The sequence below is a fragment of the Aythya ferina genome, assembly GCF_964211825.1.
Source record: "Aythya ferina genome assembly, chromosome: 12".
NCBI lineage: Eukaryota > Metazoa > Chordata > Aves > Anseriformes > Anatidae > Aythya > Aythya ferina.
Window position 1 is genome coordinate 15,905,403 of NC_140308.1, and position 12,805 is coordinate 15,918,207.

Genomic DNA, 12,805 nt, shown 5'->3' on the forward strand with positions numbered 1-12,805 from the left:
GTTTTGTATGCGGAAAGAATGGTTTTGTCAGTTGTCAGTTGCTGAGGTTTGGAGTTGTGGATTACTCTGGGATATGCATCTGAATTCCTTTTCTAGTCCCACAAATGTTGCATGCTGCCAACTTTTCTGACTTTGGAGCTCTAAATTAAGGCCAGTTCCTTTGCTCATCCCACAAACTCTTTCATGTTTTTTAACCGCAGCCTGAGAAAGGCGCCTTGGTTTCAACAGCAGCAGACCAGCATATGTTTACTTAATTCCTAAGACATGATGACAGTGGTCTCTGTGCCACTAAAAGCTTTCTTCTTTATTATTTTCTGTTGAAGTTGATCTCTAAAAGTTTTTCACATGCCACATGTTTTATTGCAGTGTCTTCAGTGTGACCCACGAACAGCAATGGAAATTAAAGGAAGAGCAACTGAAACTGCAAATTGCTAAACTAGAAAGTGCTATCAAATCTGATTTAGCAGACAAAAATGAAATCCTTGACAAGATCAAAGTAGAAAGAGGTACAATTCTGAAATAATTATCATTTTCTTATGATGTGAGTTTCTCCAATGTTGGAGTTTGGGTATATTCCGCAGAAAAGTGTGGTTCATTTGGTGGTAGTGATTTCAAAGCTGTCCTTTATGAGTACAATGAATAATGTGCTTAAGTAATGACTAGTCGTTAAGTACAAAAACTAACCCACTACAGGTTATGTGCTGAATGAAGATCCTGTAACTCCAGTTGCATTAATTCTTCAACTGTTGGCTGAATTTTTACCCTTTATTCTGTATTTTTCCTTTTCTCTAAATTACAAATTCTTACAGACAGAAGACCGTCTGACAGTCCCTTTCAAATGGTATGCTACTACTCTAATCTCACTTATTGCACAAAGGTACATGAAACCTGTATAGGCACCTGAAGATGATTAATTGCCTTTCAACTTTGTGAATTCAGTTTTGTTTTGTTTTGGTATTTTCAGTGTACACTCATTTTTACTTACAGCTGTAAACATATACAATAGTACAGTTTTGCTCTAATCTTCCCAACAGATAATTTCATATGTGTTTTTCCCATGGTGTAGAACAACTTCTCAGTGAAAGTTCAGCACCTTGCCATCTTTTTTTATCTCTATACTGTGATATACTGTGCCACCAAAAAAAAATTACACGAAGAGCGCAGGCAGGAAGTAAACTAAATATTTTTGTGGTTGTTTCTTCAAATGTGTATTTTTGAAAGGTAGCATGCTTCCATGAACAATTTAATAGAATGAAGTGGGTAGACATGTAAGTAATTATTATGATTATGATTCAAGTTCAGCATGTGTTTAAGATTAAGATTCTAAGTAGTTCTGCTGGCTTCAAATACCAGATAAAATATTCAAATATCTTACTGGATTACAACAAGATTTTGCAAAAATTAGCCCTAAGTTGTCTTAATGGACAAATACTTACTGTATGTCAGTAAAAAACGACATGTGAAATAAGAGTAAAAAATACATTGCACTCTCTAGGTAGTGTTTGTCCATAAAACCTAAGAACAAACAAAAAACACTCCACACCCTTCAGCATAAATACAGTTCCGGTTTTATTCCATGGGCTAACGAAGAAGGCAATCCTAGGCAAGAAGAGGTTTGAGAGTTTGGCCTGTTTTGGTTGAAAGAGCTGTTGAAATTGCCGCATTTGGTTTGTAGAAACTGCATCAGGAAGTTTCTCTTCCCAGGTTCCCAAAGGACACCCTATCTGTGATCAACTCGGCAGAATGCAGCTCTTCATCTGTCTTGTTGTTAGAGAGCATTCCCTGCTGGCTTCCTGATCTCACCCACAGAATCTGTTTATGTCCTTATGACTTCATACTTCAGCTGGATTAATCAGAATAGATAGCCCCATTGTTACACTGAAAATCTCTTTTAATAATGCACCCGACACATACAGCTACAATCCAGTATTTTATTGTTAGTGTAACAGAAATCTTGATGGTTGGTCTACTCTGGTTATCACAAAAGCAGAAGAAGAATAATGCAGTTAGAGTACTGCTGTACAGAAAAAAGTCTCAATAATAATATAATTGGATTGTAACACGTGTGGCCACTTCCTACATTTTTGTTCCCTCTCCAAGTTATACTTACTTCTGTATTGCTCTTCTGGATTTAACAGTGAGTAGATTTGAATTACTGGAGAGGATAACACCTTAAGTCATCAGTCTGTGGAGTCCTCCGTTGGGAGGAATATGATGTTGATGTTGCTAGGATTGACTTTGGGTCACTTTGCTGGGATACTTTTACACCTCACTTTTTGCCTTATTGTTATACAGCTTCACGTTATCTCTGAATTTGTAATATATAGTGAGTGCCCTTTATGCACATCATATGCTATTACTTTGTTGTGTTTAACCTAAAACCAGTGTTGTCCAGCTTCAAGTCTGCATTTTTTAGCTGAGCATGATTCAACAGCTGGAAAGTCATCTGCTGCATGAAATAAATGCATATTATTTTTTTCCTGGGTGTTTTCTAGAAGCTCTGATAAAGCTAGTTTCCTTTCTACAGAAATTACAGTTTTGAAGTTGACTTCTTAAGCAGCAAGTGAGAATAGATATTAAAAATATCTACAAAAGCTTCACTGGGGTTGATCTGAGAAAAAGAGTGGACTGAGCTTTCTGCTTGTGTTGGAAAATTCAGGAGATGAGATAGGAGTACCTGAAGGGGGGTATCTTGTCTCCTCATTCCTGGTAAAAGTGCCAGCTCAGATCTCAGTTTATATTGCAGGGATAAAAAGCAACATCAGCATGAGGAACCCTTTTTCTATACACCCCACCCCCCCATGGGGAAGAAAAAGATGTAGGTCTTCTGGGTTATTATTTGGAATGGAAGAGTTGACAAGACTCAATAGCTGATAGGTGTTTCACAATCTTCTATCAAGTCTTCCTCCTCTCCCTCGCAACTCTCACCCCTCTGCCCTTCCCTCCCCAGCAAAATGAAGAAAAAATCTCAAGGCTTACTTTGTTTTCTTCTTTGCTTTTAAATTTTTAGCCCTTAAAGTTTCTTGCTATATTTTCTTCAGTTCAGTTGTACAAATACATTACATTTTCCTCATGACTGCAGAGAATTAAAACCTTACTGGTTAGTATGTATTTGAATTGAAAGTGACTTCTGGAGTCTCAACATATATGTGAGTAAGGCTACTGTGTGTAGGAGCAATGGCATTACAGATGATTCATTTCCAGTGAAGATGTCATTTATATATAAACTCTGCAAAATTAAAACTAACCTGATGTCAGTTTTAGAAACATTCCCAAACCCTTGAGACTAAAATCTCAGCCACCTGTGTTTTACTGAGTTCAATCCTCAAAACTGAAAAGCTATTCCATAGAAAGTAGCAAAGTTGTGCATTATGCCCTGAGGGTCAACAGAAAAGATTCCAGCATTAAAATGATACTGCGCACTATTCTGTTGAAAGCAGTAGAAAATATTCTCAACTTCGTATGTAGTGTTCTACCCATCAAATCCCACTAGAGCAGATGGGAATTAGAAAACCTAATACTTGCAATTCAGGTTGACAGTTAACATTTGTATCATTCTGACCTAGAATATGAATTCACAGTATTTAAGTGCATTGCATAAGAATACAGCTTTGGGACTTTGAAAAAAGCACAGAAAAAATAAGAAAAACGTTGTCAAGAGAATAAGGAGTTTGGCTGGGGGAGGAGAGTGGATAGGAGAGGGTATGTTTGTTCCAAAGAAAGTTCAGTGCTTTTGAGGTGAACTTGCTTTTAAAACTTTTCTGTGTGGAAGAAAGTAAGTTTTAACTACATTTTTTGGTCTAATCCTTGATTTTTTTTTTTTCTCTCATGAGACAAATTTCTCCTTGAGGCTCTTGAGATGTCACTGTGGAAGCAGCTAGGCATAAGTGAGAAGTCTCTTCAACCTTCAACTGAGAAGTTTAATGGTGTTTAGTCGTTCAGGCTGACAAGTTTTGTTATCTTCTATGTTCTTTCCCCACACCTGCCCCAGAAGCAGAAACCCAGAGAAGCCATACTTTGAGTGTAGATTTTTGATGCTGTAGGTTCAGTTTTAATGAAAGAATGCTTTGTTTTTTTTTCATCTATTAACATCTATCAGGTCAAAGACCAGGTTCCTATCCCCCTCCTCCTGTTGGTTAATACTAAAGATTTCCCTGTAAAAAATAGATGAGATTCTGTATTTTTCAATTATTAAGTTTTTACACATAAGATAATATGAAAAGGTAAGCTTATAATTTTTATGATTATGTTGAATTAAGCAGAATATTTTGTTATTTCTCTATGTTAGACCAAAAGGAAAAGCTGATGCAAGAGAACAAAGACCTGCAGACATGCTATCTCGAAAATAAGCAACAACTAGATGAACTGAAAAATCACATGAAATGTTTGACCAAGGTGAAATCTCTCTCTCTTTTTTTTTCCTATGTTTTATGCATAGTGTAAGTAGTTCTTGAAAGTAAAAAAATACAGAAATACAACCGCATCGTTTTATTCATGATATCAAGCACAATGTCATGTATAGTGAGAATGCATCTTGTTACTCTGAATATAATTCTTCAATATTCATTCACATCTGGTATCACCTTTTCATTGAGTATTTCTGTTTCAGGAAAGTGATGTTGATGCGACAGAACTCAATGAAGCTCTCTTGCTTGTAAAGGTAACTTAAAAAGAATTTATATATATATATATGTGTGTATATATATATATATATATAAACTCTTGGTTTATTATTAGTAGTTTTCTACACAGTTCTTTGGATTTTTAAGAGCTGGATTATTTTGTAGTAGTTTGTGCTTCATGCATGTGTATTTCTCATTTTTCAGCTACAGTGAAGCAGAAGGGAAGATAAAAAAAAAAAATTGCCAGGATGAAATGTAGAGTTATGTAGATAATTCATTATAACATCAAAAGTGAATTAAACCTGATTCATAAGCATCATTTAAAAAAAAAAAAAACAAAAACAACAACAACAAAAAAAAAAGCACCTTGCTTTCTTAGTCAGTTATCATACCATCTAGTTCTTCCTGTAATGTTGATAAGAAAAACATGTTTGTTTTTTAATTCTCTAAGCATAAGAGAACATACTCTAAGCCTGTAATCTCTGAATATGTTAGAGCAACCTCTCAGTTAACTACTTAGCAACCTCTCTGCATTTGCTAAAACAGAAATAGAAAGTTTCCAGTAAACGTTTTTCGTTTTTTCTTTTTTTTCTCTTGCATGTAAGATGTAGTTTTATTCTTTACATAAAAATTGAAAATGAAGTCGGGGAGGAAGAAATGTGTGCTTTAAGCTTCCACTGTTCTGATGACTTGCATTTAATTTTTCATAAATGTGTGTTTACCGTAATTTGCAGTAATTTTACTATCAGTAGAAGAGTCTCTATGCTACTTTATGCTACTTAAATGTAACTCTATAATGATAATGAAAAAAAGTAAAGAAAAAAAAATCAAAATTAAAACCCAAGTATTAGTAACAGAAGTAATGTAGACTTGGGAATAATTCAAGTTTGGATCATTCAGTAAAGCAGGTTTATTAATTATATAAAAGGCAAATATATTAAGGATTTCTTATTTTTAATGGATTGGAAGAGTGATTGCTTCTGAATATCTCATACATTTGAATTGGTTCCTAATGACCTAGAGATTACATTAATAAATGCAATTCGGACAGCTATGGGTCTATGTCATTCCTATTTGTTGTTATCTTGTGCTCAAAGTTTGCAAAGGTGTGCTTACTCTTATTCTTGTCTCAAGATTTTATTCAAATGTTGTGTTTAATCAAGCATGGAAACATCCAGATATTTTGCAAAAGTTTGTTCAATTAACTTTTCAAATTTGCTCCAGGTTCGAAAGCAGCAGCAGAATGGGGACCTTATGTTTTTGGAAAAAGTAGATGATGATATCAATAAAGATTTGGAACGCTCGATGAGGGAGCTGCAATTAACACATGCAGAAACAGTGCAAGAACTTGAAAAGACGAGGAATATGTTAATTGTACAGCATAAAATTAACAAAGATTACCAGGTACTAAACTCTGCACACAGTGGAAAATATCTTGATAATTACATTTTAACATTTGTAGCACTGGAACTTATTTTCCTTCAGGAAAAAGTGAAGTCGTAATTAAGGCTTGCAAATTGCATCAACAAAGGCAGTCAGTTTTATAAGTAACCTAACATAAGATTTGTTAATGTTGAAATGATCCGAATGACTGTAACGTCAGTCTTTTAACTCACCCTGATTAGAAACCTCAAACACATGCCTTCTTGGGATTATTGCTGAGCTCTTATCACGTCTTCACAGGCAAAATAGTAAGTGTAGTTATCAAATAAGCTTCCTTTTCCACAATGCTCTGCTTTCACTCTCTCCTGTTGGCTTATTGCAGATCATATTTTGGCTTTTCTTTCAATCAATCTGATTGTAAAATAATGCAATCATTGGGAAAACAACAACAACAAAAAACATTAAAACATTGTCCTGAAGGAATAGCTAGTCAATTTTATTTAATAAGGATTTTTAATTTTGCTGAAATGAATTGATCTCTGTGTTGCTGAATTTAAAATTGCCATTTTTGCATACTCTTAAGTGCTCTTTCTCAAATTTAAATACATTTTGTCTTTGTAGCCGAAAGCACGTGCAGTATCAATGCAGACAGGCCTCAATGGTCCTTTTTCCATGCAATTTTTTTTCAGACTGAAGTTGAAGTTGTGACACACAAGATGGAAAGTCTACAGAAAGACTACGAGTTAAAACTGGAAAAGTATGTCCATCTTCTTGATATTAGGGCTGCACGCATCAGAAAACTAGAAGGTATTTTTGAAGTCTATGTTCTTCAATTTTTTGTAGTTTATCTACTTCAAATCGTTATTGTAATTTTGTTCTTCAGAAGAAATATCTTTCCATTCTTAAGACTAGTAGAAAGGTCAGATCTTTAATGACACATTATCTATGTGGTGTTTGTTACTAATCTAGAAAAATTCAACAGAAAAGTTTGTGCTGCAATCCTTGCTGAATAAAACTAGCCAAGCTTTGATTTTTTTTAAATAAAAAGTTGACCATAAATATGATTTATTTCTCTGTCCAATAATTACACAGTCATTTTATATGTTGCTAAAAATCCCAAAGTCGTGGCATAATGTAAATGCAGAATATTTCAGACTAATGAATTTAAAATACTATTTTAATGGCTTCGGTGTTTAACATGGTGTATAGAAATCCTGAAACAGGATAATTTAAAAAGCCTAATGTCATAACAAGATTCATGTTTTGTCTTCAAGTTGCATCCCATGTACTAAAGGACTGCATGATGATTTATGTCTTAATTCTGTAAGCACATACTCTTTTTTCTTTCTGTGGCAAGCAATATAACTTTATTTAGTTTAACCCTACAAAAATATGCATCTTAAGTGCCCGCTACATTTTAGCATAGTAATACTTGTTTTGATCACTACGTAAGGCTTCTGCATGTTTTGCTTTTTAATTGTTATTAATTTTAACATAATGTTATTCATGTGTCTATTTTTAGTTATACTGAAGTAGCTCCATTGTGGAGGTATTCTTGATGTCAGAGTGCTAAACAAGCCATTGATGTATGATTTTAAGCATGTAATTTCTTTTTTTGGTAACACCTTTAAGAAAGTAACCTTGTTCCTGTAATAGGATTACGCTTTTTCCTCTCTTTTCAGGCATAAATTATTTGTGTTTTATTTATTGCAGCTCAACTAAGAGATGTTGTTTATGGTACTAAACAGCACAAATTCAGACCAGAAATACTGCCAGATGATTCAGTAGATGAATTTGATGAAACTTTGCATTTGGAAAGAGGAGAGAATCTTTTTGAAATTCATATCAGCAGAGTGATCTTCTCTTCTGCAGCTGTGCATGCTTTTGGTGACCATGAGCCTGCAAGTTTTTGTACTTACGCATTCTATGACTTTGAACTTCAAACAACCCCAGTAGTGCGTGGACAAAACCCATTATACGACTTCACTTCTCAGTATCTTGTACAGGTTGATGACTGCTTCTTGCACTACATACAGAGAAACAGTATCACACTTGAGGTTCATCATGCATATGGCACAGATTATAAAACAGTTGCTGCATGCCAACTGAAGCTCCATGAAATCCTGGAAAAGAATGGGAAGATCTACAGCACAGCAGTTTTAGTTGGTAATCAACATACAACCATCACCAAACAGAATACTCATTAAGTGACAAATAATGTGTATTTGGCCAACAATTAATTCACGTACTGCTATTTCAAAAGAAGAAAAAATGGTTTATACAACATGATATTTCCTGTTGGATGTGCAGTACGTTCTGGTGATTCTACCAACAGTTGTGGAAAAGCTTGTACTGGTACAGTTTTACCCAGAAAGAGGCCACTAGCTGTGTGTCAAAAATATATTTCAACAAACCATTCTAATGAGCTATTTTTGCCAGTAATTTAAACTGCTTACCACTTGGTGGAACATTTCCAACTATTGACATATAAAACTGTCCTAAGCCTTATTTTTCTCAGAGATTAAAATAACAAAGTTAGCTTGGACAGTAAGTACTGCAGGTAACAGAATGAAAAAACTGTCATGCTTCATTTTTAGGTCATTCATGTAGAGCCAGAAGAGTTGTGTTGTTCTTGGCTCTAAAATAAACTGCAGATTTCGTGTCACAAACACTGCTGTGATGCATAGTCACAAAATAAATGATAATTTGTGGCATGTCCTAGCATTTGTGTTTGACTTAAGTACTTTAATGTTGAAGATTAATGTGATCCCATATGTATTTATTCCTTAGGAATCAAAGGAAACATCCAAAATTATGGTACTGTAGAATACTGGATCAGATTACGGGTTCCTATGGATCAAGCTATTAGTCTTTACAAAGAGAGGTCTAAGACTCTGGGGTATATAACATCCAGTTTTAGGGAACATGAACAATCATCCCAGGTATGTTTAGTTTTGTACTTCATAGTTTTGGATGCAATGTTTAAAATTGTTTTTTCAGTTGGAATAGTTTATTTCAACTCTTGATGTGCTCAAGGTTGAGGAAGTTAAATGTTCTTGAACTGTAAAATGTCTTTAGCAATTGAATGATGTGTTTTTCATATAAAGAGATACAGAACCAATTGAATTACAGCTTTGCTGAACTGGCAAAGTCTTAAGCTTCAGTTATTTATTTTTACTGACTTGGTCACTAGAACATTTGAAATGATGATGTAATTAAATTGTATTGTATTTTCTTAACCTATAAGTGTCAAATTTTGTTAACATTTTGTTCTAGTAAAACACTCAGGAATGTTAGACCAGCCAGGCCTTGGATCACTATTACGGGTGAAGTAGTTGTCTAGAAAAGTCTAAAGGTTCTTAATGTTTGAGTGTTATGACATTACTTCACTTTTTCCTTTTTATTTTTATTTTTTTAGCTAAACAATGAAGACACTTCTGACAATATAAAGCAGTTTATAGTCATGTTTAGATAAGGGTCACAGGCAGGAAAAAGAAGGGACTTTCAGATATCTTTAGTACTTGGTTGAAGAAATAAAAACTAGTATCAACTATGTTGAATTGTATAAATTAAAACACTCCAGACCTAATGGGTATTTTTTGTTATTTATAGCTGTTAAAATTACAACAAGTTTGGAGTAACTTCATTGTTTTATATTATTCCATAATGTAAACTTATACCAGAATACCGATTCCAAAATGTAATTTGAGAAGTACATTTGGTATACACATTCTGTTAAGAGTCAGTGTAGGCATTTTCAGAGAAACATTGAGTTTGATAGCACTGCAACATTTGCTTTAAATCTGATTTTAAAAGAATCAAAGGTATTTTTAACTAACTCATAAAATCTGGGTGTTGTTAAATGCCAAAAGCTGGTATTTAGTTTTCTCTATTTTTTATGTTATGTTATGTTATTTCTAGCTGTGTTACTAGTCCAAACATAGATGAAAGGTAAGGCATGTGGAACAGAGTGTTTTGTTGTAATTATTGTACAATTGCAAATTCAAACATGGCAACTGAAATACACTGATTATAAAGGAGAAAACAGGAGAACCGTCAGAAATGAATAACTGTTTCTAAAGAGCTGTTTGAAACACTGCAGTTATTAAAGATGTTTCATGGCGGAAACAAAAGTCATGTAGCTATAGCACAGATGGCTACATTATGTTAGGGATCCTATGAGTCTGCAGCTGCACAAGTAGCTTCAATTGTATGTTCCAAAATTTAGGCTTTCACTAGTTAAACATATATATAAAATTTTCTGTCCTGTGTAGTGGCAGAAGTCATGGAAACATGAACTATACACAAACTGCTATAAAGACTTTTTTTTATTATTTTTATTTTTTCCAGTTCTGTGTGTAGCTAGAAATAATAGTCTTAAGGTTGCATATTCAGGACAATACGAAATTGTCAGGGTAGCTGTCTCTACCAATTCCGGTGTGGATTATTTAATCAAAATATACAACATTTTATCACACACAATTAAATTGATAGGTGTTTCTCCATATACCAGAAGACAGAACTCTGCCTTCCAAAAGCAAGATAATTTTGTACAATGAATGAAAATAGCTGTGACACATTACAGCAAAACAAAGTAGCCCTTTGAGATAGATGAAGATGGGGATTACTACTTTAACATAACCATATTATTTGTTTTCTTGTTATTCCTTAATTTTTATTAAAATTAATTTCCTAGTTTACCAACTTCCTTATTCCACTTCAAACATTTATTATTGCTTTTCACATACTGATTTCTATTTTTTGTGAATTCTTTGTGTAGATAAATATTTTGAAGGAAAAAAAAACCTAAGACAAATCTGCAGCACAGTTTTAATTATTGAAAAGTGTAAATAAAAGAGACTGCAGTTATAAAAATTATATCTTGACACAGAATAGCTGTCAAGGTCAGAATCTGGAACTTTAAAGCTGCACTGGTTATGAATCACTCTTAAAACATAACTGCTTTATGGATGATCACATGACAAGTAGATCTTAGTTTTAGAAGAATAAGGCAAATAATCACAGACCGGAAAGGTTTAACCTTTTATTTCCTTATACCAAAAGAGATGTAGTTGTATTTATAGAACAAGTAAGATTTTGTCATAGAAAGTTAAACAGTAGTTAGAGTGTCATCCAAATAAGTTATTTGTTCTATTTATAAATTTCTTAGAGTGCGCCACTATAAGAATTCTAATGTTTTTAATTCCACTTCTTTTTCATTTAAAGCAGCAGATACTCAGAACTGCCCAAGTCAGCACTTCAACAGATGGCAATTTAAATGAACTCCACATTACAATAAAATGTTGTAACAGTCTACAGTCCCGAAAAAAACATCTTCAGCCAAATCCATATGTTGTCTACAAGTTTTTTGATTTTGCAGACCATGATACTCCCATCATTCCTAGCAGCAACAACCCAGAAATAGATGACCATATGTGTTTCCAAGTGCCAATGAATGCAGATTTAGACCGATACCTAAAATCAGAATCCTTAACATTTTATGTATTTGATGATGGTGAAACAGAAGAAGGTGGTTATTTAGGGAAAGCCAGTGTGCCTCTTATTTCTTTAGCACATGACAGATCTATTTCAGGTAAGAATTTGACCTCTCTAAACACAACAAAATCCTCACTTCCTGTTTCATATCTCTTTTAAATCTCTTTAAGAACCAAACCAAGGAAAAACCCTTATCATTCATCTGCTCCTCTTGTCTGACAGAATTTTAAAGTCCAATGAAATCTTGGAAAGAAATTTTGCATCACGGTGTTACTCATGGCTAAAGAAAAATCTGTGACAGAACTTGGAAATGGATGAATGATTTTTTTAATATAACCATTAAATTGCAAACATTAGAGAAAGAAAAGAGCAAACGAGAGAAGAAGCTTCAAATATCTCTTTTGCTTACTAAGACAGTACTAACAGAATGTTCCAGGATTGTTGCAGTTTCTAACAAAAATACTAAATTAGTGGGTATTTGTTGTGGTTATCCACAAACTGCAATGAATCCTGTATCTTACAAGAAGGATGGCAATAGTAGAGTTTTCTTCAAAAACTAAAAAGTAAAAGAGGAAATTGAAGTCAGAAAAGCCAGCTGTCTGAACATTCATTTATGATGATCCTTACAGGGATAAAGAGTCTTAAAATTCTGGTTTGTTCTACTTACTGGTCCTGGTATGGAATAGCTAGGTTTTGATAAATAATCATAACTGGAATGATGTTTCACTCTAGCACTGATTAAATGCTAATAAATTATTGATATTTTTGTTTTTTCTTTGCATTTTAGTAATCTGTTTGCACCTTGTCTCTTTTACTACTGATTTTTGCCTTAAGAAGCCTACCAAATTTAGCAGTTATATTCCTCACACTACTGTATGAGTATGAGTATATTGATTATTAAATAGAAAGGCCCTCTTAGTCTTAGCATCAGGTGGGAAGGGGTGTTTGAAATTTGATTTTCAATATTTGCTGCTTTCATAACTGACAAGATATTTGTGTAAGAAAAATAGTAGGTGCTTTGCAATAAGTCTTGGGGAATAAAATAAAATAAACATTTAGTGCTTCTCTCTGGTACAAAAAGTAACCTAGAATTATTTAATATTTCCTTTTACTGGCTCTTTCTTAAATTCTGGTGATTTAAAAAATAGTTCCTTGGTATATGTACGCTTTCTCCCTCCTTTTTTTTCTGTTGTTGCTGGTACTTCAGTTTGTCAATAATTTATAACATGGTTTCTTTCTCTGCATGTTTTAATTTTTTCTCATTAGTTTACTTTTCTAGCTTTAGCTAATGTGCACTTAAAAAT

At 33.7% G+C, this 12,805-nt stretch overlaps 1 protein-coding gene across 13 annotated transcripts in view; it reads left to right on the top strand.

Annotated features, from left to right (window-relative positions):
• The window catches only part of RPGRIP1L (RPGRIP1 like), a 76,746-nt gene that overhangs the window by 26,850 nt on the left and 37,091 nt on the right, over positions 1–12,805 (top strand). For 10 of the 13 annotated variants that reach the window (XR_014697169.1, XM_084533332.1, XM_084533335.1 and 7 more), the window contains 8 exons: positions 367–506; positions 4,289–4,395; positions 4,610–4,660; positions 5,847–6,026; positions 6,695–6,812; positions 7,719–8,171; positions 8,796–8,947; positions 11,232–11,598. Coding sequence is in view for 12 of the 13 variants with exons in the window: in XM_084533332.1 (XP_084389458.1) it covers positions 367–506; positions 4,289–4,395; positions 4,610–4,660; positions 5,847–6,026; positions 6,695–6,812; positions 7,719–8,171; positions 8,796–8,947; positions 11,232–11,598 (1,568 nt within the window). In the remaining variant the exon portion in view is untranslated. The remainder of the gene's footprint in view (positions 1–366; positions 507–4,288; positions 4,396–4,609; positions 4,661–5,846; positions 6,027–6,694; positions 6,813–7,718; positions 8,172–8,795; positions 8,948–11,231; positions 11,599–12,805) is intronic. The other 3 variants (XM_084533336.1, XM_084533328.1, XM_084533330.1) reach the window with 1 other exon arrangement.